This window comes from Pelodiscus sinensis, chromosome 12, assembly GCF_052426305.1.
Source record: "Pelodiscus sinensis isolate ZL-2025 chromosome 12, ASM5242630v1, whole genome shotgun sequence".
In the NCBI taxonomy this organism is placed as follows: Eukaryota; Metazoa; Chordata; order Testudines; family Trionychidae; genus Pelodiscus; species Pelodiscus sinensis.
The window spans coordinates 37,415,728-37,441,400 of NC_143063.1; the positions used below are offsets into that span (position 1 = coordinate 37,415,728).

General features: G+C 43.2%; 1 protein-coding gene across 3 annotated transcripts in view; it reads right to left on the reverse strand.

Annotated features, from left to right (window-relative positions):
- Positions 1-23,469, reverse strand: part of ADAMTS18 (ADAM metallopeptidase with thrombospondin type 1 motif 18) — a 129,498-nt gene extending 106,029 nt beyond the window's left edge. Inside the window, exons 1-3 of one of the 3 annotated variants that reach the window (XM_006122438.5) lie at positions 23,101-23,469; positions 22,911-22,995; positions 20,842-21,158 (exon numbers count right to left, since the gene is read on the reverse strand). In XM_006122438.5, coding sequence (XP_006122500.2) covers positions 20,842-21,158; positions 22,911-22,995; positions 23,101-23,253 — 555 coding nt within the window. In that variant the 5' untranslated portion in view covers positions 23,254-23,469. The remainder of the gene's footprint in view (positions 1-20,841; positions 21,159-22,910; positions 22,996-23,100) is intronic. The other 2 variants (XM_075940029.2, XM_075940027.2) reach the window with 2 other exon arrangements.
- Between the last annotated feature and the right edge of the window lie 2,204 nt (positions 23,470-25,673).

Genomic DNA, 25,673 nt, shown 5'->3' on the forward strand with positions numbered 1-25,673 from the left:
CCTGTAAGGCATTGGATCCTGATCTTTTTAATTTTGGTGATTCTCCTGTATCTCCCAGTTGGAAAGACCGGTTAAAAAAGCAGTTAAGCGAGAGACCTAATGTGTTCTCCACTGAAGAATGGGATGTGGGGTGTGCCCTTAACGTGGAACACACCATTCGTTTGGCAGATGACAGGCCTTTCAGGGAGAGGTCCCGAAGACTGGCACCTGCAGACATTGAGGATGTGAGAAAGCATATCCAAGAACTATTGGAAGCAGGAATAATTTCTGAATCCCGTAGCCCCTATGCATCCCCCATTGTGGTGGTGCGGAAGAAAAATGGGACTGTGCGCATGTGTGTGGACTATCGCACACTGAATAAAAGGACCATCCCAGATCAATACACTGTACCTCGGGTAGATGATGCCTTAGCTTGCCTAGCAGGAAGCAGATGGTTCTCTGTCTTAGATTTACGAAGCGGCTACTACCAGATCCCGATGAGCTCTGAAGACAAAGAGAAAACAGCTTTCATTTGTCCCTTGGGATTCTACCAGTTTGAGAGGATGCCCCAAGGCATCTCAGGAGCTCCTGCTACATTCCAGCGTTTGATGGAGAAGACAGTGGGGGATATGAATTTGTTAGAAGTGCTGGTGTATTTGGATGACTTAATTGTTTTTGGGAAAACTCTGGAAGAGCATGAAGCTCGACTAATGAAAGTGTTAGACCGCCTGGACGCTAGTGGGTTGAAACTGTCACTTGATAAATGTCAATTTTGTCAGACCCGAGTAAAATATGTAGGCCATATTGTGTCAGCAGAAGGTGTGGCGACTGATCCCGAGAAGATTGAGGCATTAACCACCTGGCCTGTACCCAAAGACCTGAAAGCTTTACAATCTTTCCTAGGCTTCTGTGGATATTACCGCCGATTTGTAAAAAATTACTCCTCCATTGTGAGACCGCTCACCAATTTGACAAGGGGATACCCCCCAACGTGGAAGAGATCACCCCAACATAAGCTTGCAAGTCCTAATGAGAGGTATTTCAAGGTGAATGAACCATTTGGAGACCGTTGGACTGAGGAATGCAACAGCGCTTTCCATGCCCTTATTGAGAAACTCACCACTGCACCAGTGTTAACCTTTGCAGACCCTACCAAGCCCTATGAACTACACGTAGATGCCAGTCTTGATGGATTAGGAGCAGTTCTCTATCAGAATTATGAGAATAAATGGAAACCTGTGGCGTTTGTCAGTCGAGGGTTGACTGCCTCTGAAAGACACTATCCCGTGCACAAACTTGAGTTTTTAGCTCTCAAATGGGCTGTTGTGGACAAACTTCATGATTATCTATACGGAGCGACCTTTGTAGTAAAAACAGATAATAACCCACTTACTTATGTGCAGACCACGGCTAAACTAGATGCTACTGGTCAGCGATGGATGGCTGCCTTGGCTGCTTATGACTTTAAGCTGCAGTACCGTTCGGGTCAAACCAATGCAGACGCAGATGCATTGTCCCGTCGCCCTCATAACCCACTCGAGGAAGAGTCTGAGTGGATGGAGATACCATCTCCTGCTATTCGTGCCACCTGCAAGGCTGTAATAGGAAAAGTGCAGTCCCCTTATGTAAATGAGGAAAGATATGCTGACACACTGGGGTTGTCTGAGAAGGCTATACCTACCATTTATGCAAACCTCGTTGGGCTAAAGACTTTTGAATTGCCCCAGTTAACTCCGACTGAATTGAGAAGAGCTCAGTGGAAAGATTCAAATATTGGACCTGTGCTGGAAGCTGTAGAAAAGGGTGAAAAACCCGTCTCTAAGGCTAACTTTTCCCCCGGCACAATTCTTCTCTTAAAAGAGTGGGATCGTTTAGTGATTAACAAAGGTTTGTTATTCCGGACCACCCAGACTGTAAGGGGCCATGTGCGGAAACAACTGGTCTTACCCCAAGAATACCAGGAGATGGTGTTGAAGTCTCTGCACGATGATCATGGTCACTTGGGGGTAGATAAGACTTTGGAACTGGTCAGAGATCGGTTTTATTGGCCCAAAATGACAGCATCTGTGGAAGACCACTGCAAATGGTGCTCTCGGTGTGTTAAGCGGAAGACTCTGCCAAAAAAGGCAGCGACTATGGTGAACATTGCTACAGATGCACCCATGCAATTGGTGTGCATTGACTTTTTGTCATTGGAGCCTGATAGAAAGAACCACTCCAGTATACTTGTAGTTACTGACCATTTTACAAGGTATTCCCAAGCATATCCCACAAAAGACCAAAAAGCCAGTACAGTGGCCAAAATTTTATGGGACAAATTCTTTGTACATTATGGTTTCCCGGCCCGAATCCATTCTGACCAGGGAAGAGATTTTGAAAGCAGACTAATTCGTGAACTTACAAAAACCCTGGGAATAAGGAAGTCCAGAACCACTCCTTACCATCCCCAGGGAGATCCACAACCGGAGAGATTCAACCGGACTTTGCTAAACATGTTGGGAACACTACATCCATCCCAAAAGACCAGATGGAGTGAGCATGTCAGTTACCTTGTGCATGCTTATAACTGCACTAAAAATGAGTCCACTGGGTTTTCGCCTTATTATTTAATGTTTGGCAGAGAAGCCAGGCTACCAATTGACTTATGTTTTGGGATATCCTCTGATGAAGCTAGCGAAACAACTTATCTCCAGTACATTCAGAGTCTCAGGCGTGACTTGCGGGAAGCTTACAGACTGGCCTCCCAAGCAGCCACAAAAAGCAACCTTGCTAACAAGCAGAGATATGATAGTCGGGTCCGTGAACAGGATCTGCAGGTAGGAGACAGAGTGTTAATCCGAAATCTAGGTCTCACTGGAAAACATAAATTAGCTGACCGGTGGAATGCAGACACCTACATAGTGGTTGATAAGCTACCAGACTTGCCTGTATATCGCCTTAGGATGGAAAATGGAAAAAATGTTTGTAAGACTATTCACCGAAACCACCTCTTGCCAGTGGGGCAGTTAATAGGTGAAGAGAAAAATAGTGAATGTGGTTCCTCCCGGCGACCCATTACTCGTTCAAGACTAAGGAAGAAAGTTCCTGCAGAAAGAACCCTTACTGCACAACTTGAATCTGCTGAGGAGGCAGACAGTGAGTCTTTAACCTCCTCTGGAGAAAATGATCCTCATTCACAGAGTAGCAGTGAAGAGGAATTCTTCCCCTATTATCCAATACCTCCTATGCTTCATGAGCAGCTATGTGAGGTAGAAACTGTTAGAGAGGGAGAATCTGAGCCTCCTCTAGCTCAAATACTTAACCCTGAAGCTGCACCCTTTGTACCCCCTCAGTCAACAATACAGCATGAAGAGGCAAGTGGTTTACCAGCTAGGATGGTTCCACCTGTAGAGGATGTGGGAGAAGCCATGCAACCTGCAGAGAGGGAAATCATTGATTGTCCTGCAGTCATTACTGCTGAGAACCCTGAGAATGAAGAAGCTCCTGTACTTCGACGTTCAGAACGAGAGCGAAAACCTGTACAGAAACTCACCTATGATGTCCCAGGGTCCTCCACCTCTGTCCCTCTGCATTTAGTAAATAGATGGGTGCGGGTGGCCTATTATTGTTTGTGTCTGATAGTTAACAATGGAGACTCCAAGGTTAAGTCATTTATTTAAATATAGTAAGAATGTTATTAATGTAAATAGAATAACAATTTAATGTTTAAATTAATATTGTATGTGGACACAGCAATACTTACTTATTGGCTAATGATATTTATTGTCAACTAAACAATGTATACTATTACCTGATGGAAAGGACCTTGCATGTTTGTGTTGTGGTTAAATGACCCTTGCCGAGGACGGCAAGAACTTTTGCACAGGGAGAGTGTAACCCCCAAGGAGATTGCTTGGATTCCCGGGGCCTTGTCTGCTGGCAGCTCAGGGAGAGGCACTCTGAGTTTGCCTTGGCTCCCCCTCCCTACCAGGGCCAGAGTCTGCCCGGCAACCCACAGGGAGTGAGATGCCCCTCCCAGGGGGAAGGAGAGACCATTGTTGAGGGGAGTCTGGAGCCAGCCAGGAAAAGGGGAGGACTGAGTGTGTGGGAGCTAGTAAGCCCCAGGCCTGCATGCAGGGTTCCCCCTGAGAGCTAGCCTCTAGGGACCTGAAGGCAGGATCCCTCAGCTGGGTTTATGTCTCCACTGTTGATTCCCAGTTGTGGAGTTTGCTGGGAGGCTTCCCCAGCCAGGCGGAGTTGGCTCTCCAGCTCCCTGGGTGAGAGAGTCACTGCATGGTCAGCTGGGCTCTAGCAGCAAGTTCAGGGCTGCTGCCTGCTGTGTGGGTCTGGAGGCTGGCCTGGGAGGCTGTAGTTTTGAATTTTGGTGCAGTTGTGTGGTCTGCATCTTGAGCCCTGCACCCCTTCACGGTGAGGGGAAATTCTGGGACCGAAGCAGCCTGGTTCCTGCTTGAAGAGGACCCCTGTGAGAAGAGAGCAGCCCCTTTGCAGAGACTGAGTCATCTCTCAACCTGAGGCTCATTCATGGAGTGTGTGAGTGCACCAATTTTTAGTTAGTAAGTCAGGGAATTTGTTTGGGGATTTTATTACCTGCAGCCTATTAAACTGTGGAGGGATTTACTGCCTTCTCCCATTTGTGAGTCCTTTGGGCTGTACTGGACCTAGTCAGCCCCACTGCTAAACCTCTGCAGAGAAGGATTGTGTGGTCAACAGTCATCAAGGGCCCCAACAAAGTACGCGTACCAACGGGACACTGACTTCACAGTTGCAGGGCACCGGTGACCCTAAAAATAATGTTTTACCCTGTTCTGTTATAATTGTCTCCTGTTTAATATAATTGTGTTTATTATAGTGTATGTGTTTGTGTTATTTTCTGGGAGTCTCCAACTATCTGGCGAATACGTGGGGATTATCCTGGGCTAGAATTTTCCTCCCAAGCTGCCCTGGCAACCCTGCTAGGAAGGAGTGAGGGGGGTGGAGGCACCGCCAAGTACATTAATCAGAATAAAATTGAGTAGGTGGCGGGATCCAGAAGAACCCAGACCTATCCATCCGAACCTGAAAGGAGATTGGCTCTAAAAGAAGGTAACCAGGTGGAGAGGGGGCGCTACATTGAATTATACCAAGTGGATTAGGATGGGTGGCAGAATTGCATTCTTTTTAAAAATATGTCCTAACATTATGAATTCAAATGAATTTGCCATTCCTAAATACATGCGAAATTCTTCAGAAATTCTATTAACTGTATTCTAAGACTAGTTAATGGATATTTAATTATTCCTTTAATATATATTTTTCCTTGTAGTAATAGCATTTGTAATATATTTACAGATATGCACACAGGATATAGAAATGCATAAGCACCAGATATTCAATTACTTAAAAGAACATTTTATGCTTATCAGATCACTGTTTTAACTCAGATACAATTATCTCTGTCGAGAACAAATATTTTTAAACATGTTCATTTTATTCTGGTGATATACCAATTACATCGAACAGCAGAATGAAACAGTGCTGAGAAGCATCGCCTACGGTTATCTACAGACCATATTACAGTCTTAAAGCAGTTGGATCCCAACACTATGCTGTCGATTGCAAAAGCAAGAGTAAAACATTAGCATTGAACTGCTATATTAGCTGCCATTTAAATATATATCTCTATTCACATTAATTAGTAAGACACATGCAGAAAATCTATATAGAGAGGCAGGGTTGGCCTTACCATGAGGCAAACTGAGGCGGCTGCGTCAGGTGCCAGACTGAGGGGGGGGAGGGGTACCACTAGGACCAAGAGTGTAGAAATTGTGTCTGCTGCTGGTGCATATGTAGGTAGCAGAGCAGTACCATGAGAGGAGTAGAACAGGAAGAAGGCAGAATTGAGACCTTTCAAAGTTTTAGCCCAAATGAGGGTATATGGGAGCATCATTTGAGCTCCCTGCCTCAGGTGCCAAAATGTTGTGGGCCGGCCCTGTAGAGAGGCCAGCATTTAAACCTTCTTTGAATAATGTAGGGTATGTAATAGGGATGTCTATGAGTAGCCGACTAAACGATTAACCGATAATCCCCACTGCTTCTGTACTAGGGATGTTAAATTTTGATTAATCAACTAATTGAATAATTTATGGAATTGCCATCAACTGCTCGATTAATCAATAAGAGGTGGGCAGGGCACTTGCTATTCCCACTGCGCCTCTGCCTTTTAAAGGTAGTAAGAGCCTCCTGCAGCTCTTATTAAATTTAAGAGGCAGAAGAGCAGCAGGGACTCAAGCAGTCCCCGCTCGCCTGGGATTCTTCCTTTCTCTTTAAAATGTAACGAGATCCCCGCACTGTCTCTCCCTTTGAAATGCTGCATTTCAATGGGAGAGGCACAGCAGTTGGACCGGCACAAGCGAGGTCTGCTTCAGTCCTCACTAATGCCATTTCCCCACTGCGCCTCTACTTCCCCTGCCCTCCTGCCTCCTGTAGAGACACCCCTGGGGGAAACTGGCTTTTAAACTAGCTCCCCCCAGCACTGGCTCCTGCTCCCCTCCTTTTGCTCCCTCTCTAATAGAGGCAGCAAGTGTGAGGGGGAGTGACTAGTCAAGTCACTACTCGACTATCTGATAAACATACACTTATTGGGTAGTCAACTAGTCTCTTATATCCCTACTCGATATCAGAGGCAGCAAGTGGGGGGAAGCAGGAGCCAGTACTGGGGGGAGTCCCCGAGCACTGGCTACACGGTGCCGTCTGTTCTCCCCCTCCCCCCCCACGTCCACGCTGCTGCTGCCTTTATAAGACGCAGCAGTGTGGGAGGGGGCGCAGGGGAGGCTGCCGTGAAGTAGCCCCTGTCCGCAGGGGACAGGAGCTCAGCCCCCACCCCTCCTGCAGATAGGTGCTGCTGCCACTCCACGCTGCTGCCTCTGATACAGAGGCAGCAGCACTGCATAGCAGGCAGCCAATCTGCGTGGGGAGCTAGTTTTTAAACTGGCTCCCCTCACAGAGCAGCTCTCACCTGGCACTCCGCACTGCTGCCTCTGATACAGAGGCAGCAGCACAGGGTGGCAGTGGGATCCTTGGGAATGGGGCCAGAGCCACTAGGTGCCTGTCCTGTCCCCAAGGACTACAGAATAGTCAAGTAAACAATAGGAATTAATTTGGTTTTGTAACCCACTATGTAACCCACCCAGTGTGGTTACCATGCAGTGGCACCTAGATCACAGCAGCAGTTACACCCAAGAGACCTCTACAGCATAGGCTGGGAGCCCGCTGGCTTTTAGCTCAGAGGGTAGAGGCTCCTATATTCCACTTCAGAGGTCCCAGGTTCAAATCTGCCTGGTGGTGGTTACAGTTACTTGACTATTCTATTACCCATACACGATATCTAACATCTCAAGTATCCAAAGGTGTTAAATCAGTCACGTGGGGGATTAAGGTGATGTAGCATCTTGCAGGACTTCTTTTGTGTACGGAGATGATTATGAAATCTAACACCACAGCCAAGGGTCCTGTGCTTCTCTGCACACAAATGTGCCCCAATTCAACCCAGTTTGGAAACAGAGCAAAGGAAACAGTATATTGATTTATACTATGAATATATGCAGGTCTATATGAGCAAAGTCATTCCCCCTGGCGCACTAACTTATAGGGTGTTTAAGCAGTAGTAATATTCCCTTTCCTTCTGTTTTTTTCAGTCCATTTATTAAAGTGTCATGTTTACTTTTCCACATGGTAATCTTTATAATTAATCAATAAAACATCTCAACAGCCATAACAGCCACATTCAACTCCTCCAAAGCCATTGCCATCCTATTTATTGGCAAGGCATTTTGGATGCCATCGAACAGGGTTGGAAGAGAAGGCTGGAAAATTACAAAGAATCCAGCAGTCAGGGTGACTCATCCCAAAGGCCACAAACATGTTGATATAAGGGTTGCAATGTAAAGCTCATCACATCCCAAATGTGACTGATCCCCAGATTCAGCTAACCATTGTAGTCTGTCAGCCTCTCCCGCTGACTCAGGCCAGACTGTCCTTACAGTGGTATTTATTCTGTCACACAGGCTTATGGAGAAAGCATCCCTTTGTCACTGTATCATTGGTGCAACAATGATGTTCAGTGGCACGTTGCACTGACCATGTACTACTCGGCCTCTTACTGAAGGAAATAGGCCAGGGCACAGAGTGATTATGCCTCAGGGAGTAAAATAGCCACCCATAGCTCCCTGGCATGGAATGTCAGAACTGCAGCACTCCTTCAGATGGGGCAACATCCTTCGGCTTGGCTCTCACCAAGAGCTAGCTTTGTCCTGTCTCCTCCATATGCTCAATAGGCACGTTAGGCATGATAGCCACGTACAGTCCTTGTACTCACATGGGTGCAACTGTCCAGAGGCAAAGCTCCTAAAAACCTTCCTTGCCCTGGCACGCTTGTGGCTTGATACAAAAGCCATGGAAGTCAATAGGAGTGCTGACCTCAGTGAGATCTGAACAGGAGCTGGGCACAATGTGGCCTTATGAACTATTATATTTACTCTTTGGCTTCCCTTCTTAGTCTTCTGGTGGTTCTCAGTGGTTTTCTTTTCACTCCCCCTCTTGCTGTACTCTGGCTACAGAATTAGTACACTTGACAGTAACACACTGAAGTGTATCTGGCATGGCCAGGCAGCACATGCATTTCACTGCACTCTACCAACAGTAGCAGCAGCAGCTGGTTCCCAGGGTAGCTGGCTGACTTCTTCCTGTTGTTAGTCAGTAAGGACAGTCCATGAGAACAGGATGGGATGAGTCTGCAGATGGGTTTCTCTATCCTTCAGTAGGCTATTCTCCTGTGTTTCATTTCTGATTCAATTAAATTTGAGAGTAAGGTGCTACCTTAAATTTACAAGCTTTCTGTGACAAGTCCTTTTACCAGCATGCCATACCTTCCTGATGTGTTAACAATCCTTTCAGCTGTGCACAGTTTCTCTCTGCTAAACCAAATAATAAGGTATAACAGGATCACAACAGGGTCAGAAGGACCTGATCCAAAGACCAATGGCATCAACAAGAGTCCTTCGACAGACTTGAATGGTCTATGGATCAATCCTCCACAGCAATAAATAGATGCCTAGACATCAGACAGGTGTCCAGCAGCTCTAGAAATGAGACCACTTATTTAGGTATGAAACCTAGTATTTGATATACTTTTTGTGTGGTGTTCTTTGTTTCTTTCCTCTATTGTGATCAGTACTGCCTATCACTGCTGAAGGCAGGATATCACATAAAATGGACAAATGGTCTGATTGTCAATAGAACTGCATTGATTTATGGCAGCTGAGGATCTGGTCTATGTGTGGAATTTAGCTGGGCTGTGGTTATCTTTTACTGAATATCCCCAGTGCACTTTCCCTGCTAGTGTTGATTTCATACCACATAATCTAACTTGGAAAAACATATTGGCTACGTCTACACTGGCCCCTTTTCCGGAAGGGGCATGTTAATTTCACCTATCGTAGTAGGGAAATCCGCGGGGGATTTAAATATCCCCCGCGGCATTTAAATAAAAATGTCCGCCGCTTTTTTCCGGCTTTTAAAAAAGCCGGAAAAGAGCGTCTACACTGGCCCCGATCCTCCGGAAAAAGCGCCCTTTTCCGGAGGCTCTTATTCCTACTTCAAAGTCTAAACCAAAGTAGGAATAAGAGCCTCCGGAAAAGGGTGCTTTTTCCGGAGGATCGGGGCCAGTGTAGACGCTCTTTTCCGGCTTTTTTAAAAGCCGGAAAAAAGCGGCGGACATTTTTATTTAAATGCCGCGGGGGATATTTAAATCCCCCGCGGATTTCCCTACTACGATAGGTGAAATTAACATGCCCCTTCTGGAAAAGGGGCCAGTGTAGACGAGCCCATTTAGTATTGATATTTTTGCTACTGTGACTGGTGCCTGAATTAGCCTGCTCAAGAAAAATAGAATTCTAAACTTTCAAGAAAAACTGTCCGCATGGTATTGTTCCTTCAAGTACAAAGCAGGAGCATGCTAAAAAAAAATCACCTCCTAATTATTGTAGTTGAAGTATATTTCTGACTGCTAAAAGAATGGTTAAAATGTGTAACTATCTCTGGAAATGTAATACACGCTTCCTTGTTCTAGAAAATATACCTGGTTGCTTAATTGTTTATCATGTCTAGTGTTCCCTCTAAGCTGCCCCCCAGCACCACTTCACAGGTGATAATCAGCCCTTCCTAGTCAGAGGCTCAGGGTTCCTTGCATGGAGCTGACTGACTGTGCAGGGCTGATTTATCACCTGTGAAGTTGTCTCTAAGCTGCACAACAGCACAGCACTGTATGTCCTACTGTATTTTTACTCTAATGCATACTGGTGGACGTTTCCATATAAGGCGCTGTCCCAGTAAAAATGCACAATTTTTGGAACGACTGACAGTACAGGCTGAATCCAAGCAGGGACGGCCCAAGGCGGGCTGCTGGCAGCTGGCGCCCCAGGTGGCACGCATGATCGGCACCCCCGCCTGCACGGCCCTCAATGGCGTGACGTCATCATTGGGTGCCCCGTTGAAGGCGGTGCCCTAGGCAACGGCTGAGTCGGCCTATATGCACAGGCCACCCTGAATCCAAGATATTATGGCAAACTTCAGCAAATTACAACTGATGATAGACTCCCTTATAAATTGCTTTGAAAGCTACACATGAAAAGCAGCCAATGTATTATGTGTCTATCTCTGCCATACAAAATAAGAATGTGAGTCAGACAAGGGTTTGAGTTTGGAGCATGCCTGCAGATCCCACTGATTGCAACTGGAGTTGTGGGTGTTCGGCATCTCTGAACTTTAGGCTTATAAAGATATAAGCACATTGCCCAAAGTTACTCATTAAGATTGTGCCTGAGCCAGGAATACAATCCACAACTTCTGATGTCTTATATCATGACCTATGTGCTAAAATAGTATACATGTGACAGAGCGAGAGATGATGATGCTGAAGAATCAGGAAATGTTTATGCCACAAAAGGATGAAAAAACATCATCCCACCACAGCACTTTGCTGCCTCAGTGTGTCTGTCTGCTAAGTGGGTATATAGGAATAAGAGCCTCGTGTACTAGCTCCTCATTACTCTGGTAAAGGCAAACTCAGATAGCCAAGAGCCCAACCAGGGCAGCCAATGGCATGGTACCAGCTCTGCTGCCAAACTAGTTTTTTATTTACATTGATGTGATGTAGACTATTTCAGATACTACACTTGATATGCAGCATTCCATATGTTGTATAGAAAGAACACACTGGCTTCTGTAGAAGTGAATAGTAATATTTCTTGACCTCAGATATTCTCCTTGGTCAATATTTCCTTTTATTTCCCCACCCTAAAAATAACCATTTCAAAAGATACTTTAACTTAAATTTGAACAGATGGTCTGATTGGCTTGCATTTCTCCAACTTAATGACTTCTGAGGAGGTGAATTAAAAGTTGCTATCTTGTTACATACATCTTACATCTACTTATGCTAACCCATCTGTTCTGTCATTTATTTAGCTGTTACACTTTGTGTGTGTTTCCCAGACCTGAAGAATGGCTCTGTGCAAGCTCAAACGCTTGTCTCTCTCACCAGCTGGAGATGGTCCAATAAAAGATATTACTTCACCCACCTTGTCTCCCTAATGCCCTGGAACTGACACAGATACAATACTGTGTACATCATGTTACATGACTTTTTCCAAACAACAATATACCAGGATTACCCTCTTAGAAAACGTAGCTAATTCATAGGCATGAATTCAGGTTTAATTAATTTACATTTGTAAATTTGTTTTGAGGTTCATATTTAACAAACACTCTATTAATGCAAAGTATTGTGATTCCAAGCTTCCTTAAATTTCTACATCTAAATTTTTAATAAGGCTCTACTGTTTGGAAAAAAAATTGCTTTCATCAACCCATCACATAGCTGGTCAAATCACTGTCAGTGCAAATCAATGGGAAATGCCTTTAGCACACTGTAATTTATGCTAGACCTGCCGCAACAGAATTTGGATTGAAATGGGATAAGAAAAGGCAAGAAAGAACCAAAGCTCCTTCTTCCAGTGACATAATCAGAAAGACACAGGAAAACCTTGCTTGTAATATATTTATCCAAAAATGTTCAACTCAGATTCAGGGTTTTATTTAAAGGGGTATTGTCAGTTGGTCAGAGCTCTCCCAATCAAAATACAATGGGTCAGCTCTTCAGATAGTGGCAATTGGCAGAGCTCCATTAGACTTGTCTGTACTGGAAAGTCAACTTATGTTATTTACGTTTGAGTTCATTTCTCTTTGGTTAGTCTAGCTTATATAAGAATAGTGGGTTCAAATTGATATAGCTCCATGAAGTCAATGGGCTTGTCTTCCCTACAGAATTAACTGGAGTGTTGCTGCAACTTGAGACACATTCACATAAAGACCGTTAACTTGAGCATAGTGATACTTTTCACTTGCATTGGTTGGCCCATTAGAGGTCATAAGCTCAAGTTGGCATGACTCGTTAGGTGCTAACTAGAGATGTAAAATTCCAGTTTAATAGTTGACCAGATATATGTTGTGTTTAACTGGTTAACTGGGCCTACCATTAACTCACAAACATCCCACTCTCCCTACCTTTAATATCAGCAATTCACAGACACTTACCTTCCTTCCTCCCCCTTCCCATCTCCCCGCATCCCCCTTCTGTTCTGCAATGTGATTTGTCCTTTTCATATTTGTTCACTTTTTTTTAATTGTATCCTTTGGTATATATGGTTGTGACTACTTTCTTCCACTATTTGATCTGAGGAAGTGGGTCTGGCCCACGAAAGCTCATCATCTAATAAACCATCTTGTTAGTCTTTAAAGTGCTACATTGTCCTGCATTTTGCTTATATAAGAATGGCCTCAGTGGAGCTCCAAAGAGAGGTTGGATTAGCACTAGGATTGTAAAGGCTTAACTGGTTAGCCGGTTACTAGTATGCTTACCAGAGTAACCAGTTAACTGGTGCCTAGCCTGACCAGAGAAGTCCCCTGACCTGTGGCATGATGCAATAGGCTCAGCCTGGCCTAGCCGAAGCAGTCCCCACCCACACTGTAGCCCTTCCTGACCAAAGCAGCCCGCCAGGCCCAGTTAACCAGTTAAACACAACATATATCTGGTCAACTATTAAACTGGAATTTTACATCTCTAGTTAGCACCTAACGAGTCATGCCAACTTGAGCTTATGACCTCTAATGGGCCAACCAATGCAAGTGAAAAGTATCACTATGCTCAAATTAACGGTCTTTATGTGAATGGGTCTCAAGTTGCAGCAACACTCCAGTTAATTCTGTAGGGAAGACAAGCCCATTGACTTCATGGAGCTATATCAATTTGAACCCACTGAGGATGTGGCCCAACAATAAATGAAGTATTTTCCTGCCATCAGGCAAAACAAATTAATTGAAAATAGATTTCCTTTTATATAAACAATCCCCTGAGAAGTGGTAAATGGAAACACCAGCAACATTGAGTTTACTCAGGAGAGGCAGAAAGTGAATTAAAATATAAACAGAGTAGAAATGACTTAGTAGATGGATTACTCTTCCAATTGACTGCAGTGGAAGCAGTAAACAATAAGCCTAAACCTTGGGAAATTAATCAGGTGTTTCAAATTCTGTCACCTTGACTAATCAGATGTGAAATCAGCAGCACAGACAAGGAAATCTACAGCAGCTTTGAAGTCAATGGGATTTTGCTGATTTACACCTGCTGGGCATAAGATGTGCAAAGCTTCACAGGTGATTAATCAGCCCCACCCAGTCAGAGGCTCAGGGCTCCATGAACAGAGTTGACTGATGGGGTGGGGCTGATAAATCACCTGTGAAGCTGTGCTACCACAGAGCTTAGAGGGAATGCAGATAATGTCTGGACATTGCAGATTTGAAACAGATCTTAGGAATAATAATAATCAGGGCTCAACAGCCGCGTGCTCCATTTACCATGCGCAGTGCAGGGCTGGCGAACGGCTTTCGCCGCTGTTTGTCAAGCCCTGATAATAATGATCATTTAACACTAGAGGTTGAACTTCTCTAGTATAGCACCCTCAGGAACTGACCAGTGCCAAACCAGAGAATTTTCCAAATCATGGGAGGTCAATATTGTCTAGCAGCATTACCAACTCTTCCACTGCTTACTGGGCTTTTAGAAGACATTTCCGGTTAAATTAGAGATTAACAGCATAGAACATTGAGCCAGGATTGGTGGCTGTAAAAAAAACTTTATGGGACTGCAGGAAACTTGGACACACCCATGATGAGTGGACATCCAGCTAACTAAAATCATGTCAGATCACTGAAGTTGCCGGACCAAAGAATGCCAGACTAGAGAGGTTCAATCTGTATTTAGATAGTCTCTACATGCTGCAAACATGGATCAGAACCCCACTGTGTTTAATGCTGTTCACAACTGTCTGAAGAGCTTACCAACAATGTATAGATTTGAGTGATGTATCCAAAGACTGAATGGCAAAAGTAATCATTCCTCAAACATATACTATAACTAAGACTACAAGAAAGAAGTCTCCGAAGGACTAGATGACTCAGGGAGTTGGTAATGAACTGTCAATCACAAAATGGACTGGCCACGCCCTTTCTTGAGTGACTAACATGAAACTAAGTCATGTTCTCTGTTCAATTCAAGTGTCCAAACCACAAAAACCTAGCATCATAATTGATGAATTGGCTTCACAGAAAGGTGAAGGAGTTCATACATTTGGGAAAAGAACTGTCCTCTTATGCTTTGGGATGGGCTACCTCCAAGGCCAGGCTTGAGACACCACTAAATCTGTTTAATTAAGTGTGCTATGTCATAGAGCAAGCAGCAAAACCAATGCTCTGTTATGATTCCAATACACTGTTGCAGAAAATGCTACTACTTCCCAGGCTGACATTGTGTTTTGCGGGAGATAAGACAGCTTTAGTCTCTGGTTCTATTAATTTGGCACCTTCTATGAGCACTAAATTCACTATTTGAAAAAGTGGAGAAAATAAACTCCTGTACAGTAATTCCTCATTTAACACTATAGATGTGTTTCCAAAAATGTTTGTGCTAAATGAAAACATGTTATGCAGGGTCAATTTTCCCATTAAAAATAATGGAAAAGGTGGGGGGTTTGTTTAGGTGGTAGTGGCAAAGTCAATTTTTGTTAGTGCTGGGTTGTCAACGTCAGCATTAGATATCTAGCGATACAAGATATCTAGCAACACAAGTCACTGTGGTTTGTTAAACACAAAGATAAACACGAGTGAGCAGAGTTTCACCAACTTATACCGTCGTGCAAAGCAGTCCACCACTTGATTATTTTCGTGTTATTTTGGGGATGGTCATGTTATTTGAAAAACATGCCCTGAAAAAAAAATCGTGCTATTGCAAAAACATTTTAAGCAGGCACGTGTTAAACGAGTAATTACTGTACAAGTCAGTTGTTAGTGTGAGCTGCAGACATTGTCACTTAAAAGGAACAGTATTTATTTTTTCTTAAAACCTGATACAATCAGAGCAGGTAAAAACATCTCCCAAGTGTCAGGATCAGTTGACAATAAATACTATAGTTCAAGTAGAATAATGCAGCTTAAAATAAAAATCCTTATTTACATCAAAGACATCCAGTCACTCAGAGGTCATCCTTTCCTGACTTGCAGTACAGAAGTTGAGTGTAATCTTCTTTAAAATTAGCTAGGAAAACTGTGGGAACAAAGTTGCATGGGAATTCTTTGATACAGCTAACGAAACATTGCTGTTTTGTGTCTAAACAGAGAAACTGACCCATATAAACCCCTTTATGTATTTTACAGTAATGATAAATCAAGACTGAAGTCTAGATTCTTGAAGGGAGAAAGGTTGAACTACAACAGTGCTGTTCCCTGATCCTGGGGCTGGTTATGTGTCCCTGATGTAACTCAGAGCAACTTATGGGTTACTCTAAATTACACTGGTTACCCTCAATGGATCATCTTCCAGCAAGGGATAGCTGAAAGCTCAGGGCACTCCATCTGTGGCCTCTCCCTGCCCCTACATTTGAGGAAGGGAATGGGAATTGGCTCAAAAGTTAGCTAGGCCTGTTCCACGCCCTTGTAGTGAGAAGCTGCATCAGATTTCCATTCTATGAGCCTTAGCAGTGCATAGGTAGTAGAAAATGGATTGGCCCACAGGGCTAAATTGTTTTTATAGGCACCAGTCCTCTGTCCATGGAGCCCTGTGTAAAGTCTGTACCCACTCCATGGGAACTTCACGGAGCACTGTGCCATATCCATGTACAATGACACCAGGAACCTGGCAATTGTGCCCTAACCCTGAAGGTATTTCTCCCTCCTGCCCACTGAAGGCAGATCACAGCCCCAAACCTAAGTCTCAATGACTTTTGTTATAAGTACCGTGAAAGCAGAAGAATCAGAATGTGTTATCTTGGACTGCTGAAATGAATGGGCATAGGAGTGAGCACACAGACATAGAAAAGGCAAGTCATTGGACCGATATCCAACTCATCCTTCTCTGCCCTGCAGTGCATGGTCTAGTGATCTGCCTGTATTCTAGATGTGGCCTGTATTCAGTGTCAGGAAATGTTCTCTGAAAGATGAGAATTTCTTTCCTCCTCTTTTATACTGTTGTAGTATGGGGTGAATTCAGGGGGCCGGTGTACATTTCTGGCAGTCCAAATTGTTCATATTGCTCTGGTATAATGGAGCACTAATTATAGTATCTGCTGCTGACTTGTGGATAGACTAATAATACTATTGAGCGTACGTCAAATCCTCAGTTCCTTGATCAGTTTTGAATTGTCCAAAACTCTTACTGGATCTTTTTGCACCTGTATAAGCCTAAAGCAACCTCATGCAATATAAGTGTTCACTAGCATGAGAGCAGAATTTGGCCCATCCATTTCACTGCCAGTTTGCCCAAGTAAGTGTTATGGAATTTATCTCAGTATATTGAATTGGATGTAAAACGCAAGTTTTTCTAGTAATAGGTGTTCTTATGGGCACGTCAATAATGCTAATACGGGGTATAACTGAATGACCGGGAAGAACGAGTGCATGGCTCTCCCTGCCAGTCTCTTTGGTGGCCAGACTACACTGAGAACCTTTAATTTTGTGTCTTCTTTGATACTGTGAACTAAGTCCTGCCTTCAGACATGCACGCACAGCTCCCACTGAATTAATACGTCTCCTGTTTATTTCACAGTGCTACAACCAAACCTTTTATTCACAGACTCCTCTGACAGCTCACTGACTGTAACATGATTCATCCTTTCCTCCTTGTTCTCTTCCCTTGACTAGACACCAGCAAACACAACAGAACTTGAGACAAGAGAAGGAGGCCCCTCATAATGAAGGATTCAATCACATCTTACCAAAAACAAAGAAGGGCACTGGCTAATGCATGAAGCTGGCTCTTCACTGCCCTAATTGAGGTACATAAATAAAAGGGAGAAAAAGGCATACATTCAGCTCTGGCATAAGCAGGTGCAACTCCTTTGGCCTCAGTGATGTCATATTTACTTAGGGCTGAATTTGGTTCAAGGATAGGATCCTGATCCAAAACTCACTGAAGTCAAAAGCAATCTTTCCACTGACTTAAATTGGCTCTGGACATAGCGTAATTGACCAATCATGGGAGAATTCCTATTGATCAGACACCAATATAAAATCATTTTGCCCTCCAGGTTTCTCTTCCATTTCCACTGCATTTGTTAAGTAGCGTTTCCCAATACAGAAAGTAACATCCTCACAAGTGATTACAAATGAGTAAAACTTTCACTATCCTTTCCTACTTTTTTGTGTCTCCTGTACTGGACAGCAGCATAAACTTTCTATGGTGGTTTGATTTTATACGAGAGAAAGGATCCTGTGTAGCTTGAGCATATATCCTACTCTGTAAACCCACATGTGACAAATATAGAGAATTACTAAGAATGCCACTAAACCACATGACAGAGTTACAACACTTGGACTCTCTCTAGTCTGCACTCATTGACTGTGTAATCTCACACGAATCCCTCAAAGTCCCCACCCAAACAGTTTACAAACGAGTACATACATCCTGTATATACATAGTGGGGAGTATAGGGGGAGAATTAGAGATAGGATGATGTCATCGTAGGGCAAAACTGAGGTATATGTGTGAGTAAGGTGGATATCAGGGAAGTCAAAGAAGAAGAAGTTAGGAACACAGGAGCTTCCATCTTTCTAATAAAGATCGTTAGCCACATTCTGCCCTTTGTTATATCTCCATACCAGTTCTCACTTTAAAACTTCAGGCAAAATTTGGTCATAGTCTACAAATAGCGTGAAAAAAGTATGTTGGTCCAATAATTTATTACTTGCATCATACTAACCTATATGACAAGGTTTCATTGAGGTACACATAGTTCAATGAAAATTTCTCTTAGTAGGTCTACAGCAAAGCAAAAGATCCTTGCTCCTTTTTATTTTACTGTTACACCAGGGTCACTCAACCTAACAGTCCATTGCCACTCCACAGGCAATCGCAGATAACAGACAACGGAATGACTGAATACTGTAGGTCATCCAAAAAAATTAGATCAAAGAGTCCCTCTAGTCTATTGAAACGCAGTTGCTTCCAAATCACATTGTGGTGTTCCAGGCTTGAAAGAATGGGTCACTGCAGTTTTATTGTAGGGAAGCTACTGCTAATGAAAGGAACAATGAAAAGATTAGTGCTACCAACCATATAGAAGAAACACCACTTTCGGTTTAATTGCGGTGAACAAAGCAAATAGGAAAGAAGGGCAAACAAGTGACAAAAGTAGTTGGTGCAAAGAGGATATAGAGGCTATTCACGAGGTACCCTTGATCACAGCACAGCATCCAGACTTAAAGTATGATTACTGAATTTGGATCATAGTCAAAGATGTTGGTGTTTTCATTACAGACAGATGATGGCACATTACTAAGCAAAGCAGCCCAGCAAACTTAGAATTGTTTTTGATTATTCTTATAACCCACTCCTAACATGCTATAAAAATAATGAGTGAAGATTAATTAAAATTGTCAGTTTAAGATATCTATTAATTATTAGGGCTAATCCAGTGAACCTTGTAAATAATTTAGAGAAGTAATGGGCAGTACTGGAAGACACCTCATGCTCTGCCAAAATAAACCAATTCAACCACAATACTCACTCCCTGCTATTCAAATTCTGGGTCTCTCCTAAGCAAAGGGTGCCAGTCATGACACTTTGTTCAGCGAGACAGTGATATAAGACCAACGATCTATTCCAAACTAAGTCAAGATTGATGAACTCAGCTTCCCTGTGATCCCAAGCAGACTCCAACTCTGGTACTCCAGACAAGAATCAACACATTGAAATACTATTCCACATAATGCTAATAATGTGTTTGTTAAATATAAAGCCTACCCAAACAAACAACTATGATCATCCAAAATAATCTACTTTAGAGGAACCACTTCATGATAGGAAATGAAAGCCGTTTACAAACAAATATGAAGAAAGTCATCAAAGAAATAAAGCCATTCTAATAGAACCAAACTACCTTAATATCATCAGAACTACAAACAAGACAAAAAAGAAAAAAGAAAAAGAAAACTTCATTCCATTTCTCAGCACTTGCTGCCAAAACCTCTGTCCCAGCTAGCTGGATAATACAGATGATGCTGACTCCTCTTAGTAGCCATTACTAACAAAGAAAAAGAAACAGAGCATTCAACGTATAATCACATTCATTTCAACTAGCACTCAACAACATCCTATAATGCATTTCCAGGGAGCTGAATATGATGCAATGCAAAAAGAATTTATTTCAATGAAACTCTATTTATTTTCAAAGTAAATGAATGTTTTCAATTCGCTTTTCTTCTGTAGTGTCACACAGTAGTGATGTCATATATTCAAGTATCCTCTCAATGAAAGAATTGGAAATTCATTCAACATCTCTTCTGGACTTCAGATCTCAACTGACCTCATAAGCTTTGTATCCCCTCATATGCTCTAATGCCATGAATATTATTGCTTCAATCCAAATGTTTGATCCAAACTATGATCCAAACCAGACATGTTTTTTAGGGGGACTGCAGGGAAAGCAAGACTTTTATCCTAAGAAATAACAAGAACGTTTTAACTCCGTGGATGTTCTTTTGCATTGTATCAATGAAGACTTCTTTGATGATAAAACACAGTAGAATGTAGTCTAAAAAAGCTTCCGTTAGTAAGATTTTTTCATGATTTTGGAAAACAGTGGTAAATAGCAAATAGTGCAGACAAAACACTTATAGTCAGAACAGAATTCATCACTTCACTTCATTAATCAATGAAGGCTGGAATTTTCAAAATAAGTATTAAGGGAGCTAAAAACCTAACTCCTATTGGATTTCAATGAGAGTTGGATGCCACATTCTTCCTTCAGGTACCTGATAATCCTAGACATGTTTAATTTTTTCTGATTTTATGGCCTGATCTTGCAAAAATTTACTGAACAAATAATCTGAATACAGAAGTAAGAATAAGGACTACTTACAAATGAGGGAAAGGCATTTATCTTTTCAGAGCAGTTTGACACTGCTCTGAAAATGAATGAAAATTCTCATGGATTTATTCCATATATCTGCCATCAGCTGTTTTTTCTTTCTTTAAAATTGTGACCCTTCCCCCAAAACACACCAGTGATATGATAACGACAGAGTTTATAATCTACAATTAAAACTCTCTTGTTAAACATGATGATGCTAGTTCAGCTAATGATGTTAGGAAAAATTGCAAAATAGTTCATAACATGAAATATATCCTGTATGTTTCAGGAATCAGATAATTTATAAACATAGATATTTTCTGAATATAGAAATCTAACGCTAAATTTGCTTTAAAGAAACACTTACCAAGCCTAGACACGTAGATATTGCTACTGAAGAGGTGGTATCATTCCTTATAAATCCCTGATAGAAACATTGCTCAACTTCACGTTCCTGAGACTCTGTGATTCCATCTTTCCCAAGTACCTGGACAATAAAGTTATTGCTAAATATGGTAGAAGGTTTAAGTTCTAAGTGCAGTTCCTGTCCAAATGCTGAAAATCTGTAGTGCAAGGAACTCTTTGAACTTTGAGTTGATCTCTTTTTCCTAATACTGTGCAAAACACCATGTGAAATGTATGATCCATTGGAATCCACTTCGACAGGAGTTACAAATACGTAATCTGTAATGGTAAAATGATAACTATCAGCCTTTGTACTCAATGAATAAAGCATATGTCATTTTTAAACATAGTGGTCATTTATGAAGTAGACTCTGAATCTGACATGAAGCTTCCTCATTTAGGGCATGGCACCAATGATCCATGCACTACACATAACTAATACATGCTTAAATTCATCTGATGCAACTTCAGGCTGTTCCATATAAGCCACACAGACTCTAATGCAGTGTTTATTTCTTTTCTGACTCACTGAGAAGAACAGACTATCAAAGCTGTGAACTTTCCCACAGTCACTCTTGTGAAGACATTTGTCATCACAAGATTTTTCCCCTCCCCCTATAATAACTGCTACCACACATGCCAGAAGAGTGGATGTTTTGTCTGTAGTTCTTATTTATTATTTTTCCAAGAGTGGAGTAAATATTGTCACCTTGGTATTGGTTTAACAGAAGCGCTGAGAACAAGATTATTCCATTTATTCAACTGGATTAAAAGATTAATTTATTAATGCTTTAACAGAGTCAGACCTCCTCTCTTTGTAATGGCTTGATTAGGCAGGTTTCAAATCCTACTTCATAACCTCTATTCAGCCATTGCTAGCTGAATGTCACAGTGATTTGTTGTTTTGGCTAAGCTAGGTGAAAATATTCTGTGCATATTTGGGAGAAGAAAACTATGATCCACTCATAATATCTGGAGAAGAGATTAATATAGGGCTTGATTCAAGTGTTTAAGCATGTGCCTAACTTTAAACACTGTAGTAGTCCCACTGAGCTACTCACAGGGTGAACTGATGATTACTTACAACCTTGAAGTTAGATACATACTCAACCAGATAGAACCATTTACATTAAAACCTAAATATTAAGTAGCTTACTTCCTAACACTGCTTAAATTTTCATGTGTATTCTGGTCAGAATGCCTAAGGATATCCATTTCTTTGATAATAAAACAATTTATTTCTTAAATTGAAATGAATCCTTATAAAGGAAAAAAAGTGTTTGTATAGAGCAGCAGATGTTGCACACTATTAATCTCCTTTCTTTGAACAGCTTATATTAGGTGCATAGTACACTGAAAATTTAGCTAGTAATAGGTTTCTTTTTGCTGTGGAAGCAATGCATCAAGGGCTTTCACTTTCCTTAAGTGGTGTTAATCAATGGCAGAAACTTAGGACACTAAGCAGGCTGGTGGCCAAAAATGCAAGCAGCTGCTGGAAAAAGGGAATCCCCCAGCAAACAGACAGTGCTGAGGCACTATTTCTCCTCCCTGAGCATTCTTCTCTGTACTTATCCCTCACAGCAAGTGCAAATACATAGAGAGATATTGCAGGCTTCCAAAAGGCATCAAAACCAAAACACTAGACTTTGCAACCTGGGAACAGCACACAAACCTGTCTATACAAGTTCCCCTCCCCCAGTGCTACAGTCCCTTAGATTGGGTTGCGCGGATTATTTCCTCTAGTTTTTGTTTATTTACAATTTTATTTTTATTTCCTTTGCGTTTTAAAAATGCGTTTATTTCCTTTTTGCTCTTGTCCAGTTTTCAGCTTGTTCCCTGTTTATTGTGCCCCTGAGATAGTCTCTCTCTCCCTGTAGGCTTCCAGCAGCATGCCTGCCTTCCGGGTCTAGTCATTGAAAAGAGGCTCCCACATTTGGGAGGGTGTGTGTGTGTGTGGGGGGGGGGGGGGGGGTTAGTGTTGAAGGTTCCAAAAAGAAACGTGCATGCAAAAAAAAAAAGAAATATACAAACCATGATTCAGTCCGTGGCTGCTGCTGCTGTCACTGGTTAAAGCTGCTGCAAAGGACAGGCAACAGAGGCAGCACAACTGAAGGGTCTGCAAGAGAGAGAAAAAAAGAGAGAGAAAGAGAAAGGGGGTATTGGGCGAGAGTCCCTGGAGCGGGGAAGCAGAGAGAAAAAGCACCAGAAAGGGCTCAGTGACCTGGCATGTGAGCACTCCAGAGGGCTGCCCGAGGAGGTGCTCTCGACCTGCCTTTGCAATGCCCCCCAGCCACAGGAGGCTCAGGACTTGCATGGAGCTGCTGCGGAGACTCGCCACAGGTAACGCCCGCGCGCCGAGCAGGAGCCCGTCCATGATCCCGCGGGCACCTAGCCGGTTACCTGCCCCCGCCAAGGGCCAGCAGGAGAGGACGGGCCCCCCGCAGGGTCCCGTGGGCTGCTGCCCCGCATGGGTGACGGCGAAGCCCCCGCGCGCCCCGGGGCAGGTAGCCGCGGCAGCCGGCGCGCAGGGTTTAAATTGCTGCAGACAAATGACAGCCCCGGCTCCGGCGCCCCCTCTCCCCTCTGTGCGCAGCCCCCCCAGCCTGGGGGACGGGGGAGGGGGAGCGCGGGCGCGGACCAATCCGAAGGCAGCAGCGCCTCCCTCCGAGCTGTGCGCTCCGAGCTGCTGGGGGGGGGGGGGGTGAAGGGGCGGCGTGGCGGGGGAGGGGGGTGGCCAGGACACCTGGGTTCCGCTCGCGCTGACCTGCTGGATAACCAGTTCGGCAAGTCTCTGAGGGGGCGAGGAAATTCTGCTCCGGCATCAGCAGGAATCTTCCCTCCCACCTTGACTTTCAGGGGGGTGGGAGTAACCGTGCTCCTTACCCTCCAGACCAGCTTACTTCGCTGTGCACCCTCTTTCCCCCCCAAAAAACCCACTCTGCTTCTCAGGCAGAGAAGACAAGGCAAGCGCCAGGTTTGAGTATCCTGACACCCCTGTGCAAGTGCCAGGCTGCCTCTCTATGCCTTGTAAAAACAAAGAGGAGTCCTGTGGCACCTGAGAGATTAGCAGGGTTAGTCTCTAGGGCTACGTCTAGACTGCAAGCCTCTTTCGCAAGAGAGCGTCTAGACTGCAACCTCTTCTTTCGAAAAAGCGAGCCGCTTTTTCGAAAGAGAGCACCCAGGCAGTCTGTTTGCAGCCCTGTTTGCATTCAAGAACGCCTTTTTTCGAAAGAACACTTTCGAAAAAAGGTGTTATTCCTCGTGAAATGAGGATTACCGCCATGGAAAGAAAAGCCGCGTTCTTTTGATTTAATTTCGAAAGAACGCGGCTGTAGTCTAGACGCAGGTGACGTTTTTTTTAAAAAAGGCTATTTTTTTCGAAAAAACTCTGCAGTCTAGACACAGCCTAGGGTACATAGACACAGCAACATTATTTCAAAATAATTTCAAAACAACTGCCTGCTGTGTAGACGCGGACTATGTCGAATTACTGTCGAGGACTTCTTACTCCGACTCCTGTTACTCTCATTGTATGAGGAGTAAGGGAAGTCGGAGGAAGAGTACTCCATTTCGAAATAAGTGCTGTGTAGACACTCCCAATTTCAAAATAAGCTATTTCGAAATAAACTATGCAACTGATGTAGCTCAATTTACATAGCTTATTTTGAGTTAATCCCTAAGGGTATGTCTAAACAGCAGCCTTATTTCAGAATAGCTAAATTATTCCGAAATAACAAAGAGCATGTCTACACTACAAGCATTTATTTTGAAATAATGGAGAGCTGCAGGACTTCTTACTCCAACTCATGGAAACCCTCATTTCATGAGGAGTAAGGAAAGTCGAAGGAAGAGTGTTCTTCCTTTGACTTCCTGATGTGTAGACAGCGACACAAGTTGAATTAAGCTGTTTTGACTTAGCTATGCAATTGATGTAGCTGAAGTTGAGTATCTTAATTCAGCTTTAGCCCTGCTGTGTAGACATACCCTAAGGTACCACAGGACTTCTCGTTGTCCTTGTAGTTACAGATTAATACGCCTGCTCCTCTGAGACATTCCGTCCTGTGTTTGTACAGCACCTAATGCAGTGTGGGTCCATGATTCTGGCTCTCACGGGTTCTGGTCATACAAATAATAGCTATCAATTAGGTATGGTTAACAGTTAACATGAGAACACGTAACCAGTTAACTTATTAACTCAGGTCCTGCCAGCCAGCCGGCCACCTGGCCCCACTGTGGTTGTGACCATAGGGTCCCACTGTGGTCGTGAGATCCAGCTGTCTGGCTCGCCAACCAGGCCTGCTCTGGCACGGCAAGGCTGGACACCTTCAGAGTTTGCTGCCAAGGATCAGTTAATTGGTAAACATATTGGTAAATGTCATGCTTACTGGTAAACCATTTAACATCTCTGCTAACAATAAGGCAGAGACAGTTGTAACTGAATTATTTGTTGTCAGCTTTAACACAAAGATTTGTAATTATTTCCACATTTTTAAAAAAGGGTAGGGAGATCATTGAGCTGGGATTGTGCAGAAGCACGCGATTAATCTGACTAAATTAGAAGAAAGAGCGCAGCTTCTGTAAAGTCCACTCTTGCTATAAAACAGATTTGTGAGAAGGGATTGAGTCCAGTAATAACAATCCAGCGTTCTGAGTTTCATTCATTTGGAGAGCGAATACCCTTATTTTTCATTCATTTGTAAGGCAGTATAAAATGTTAATTGATTGTGAGGGAGGAATATAGCTGTAGTAGACATAACAGTAATATTGAAAAAGAGGATTGTAATGAGGACTGTT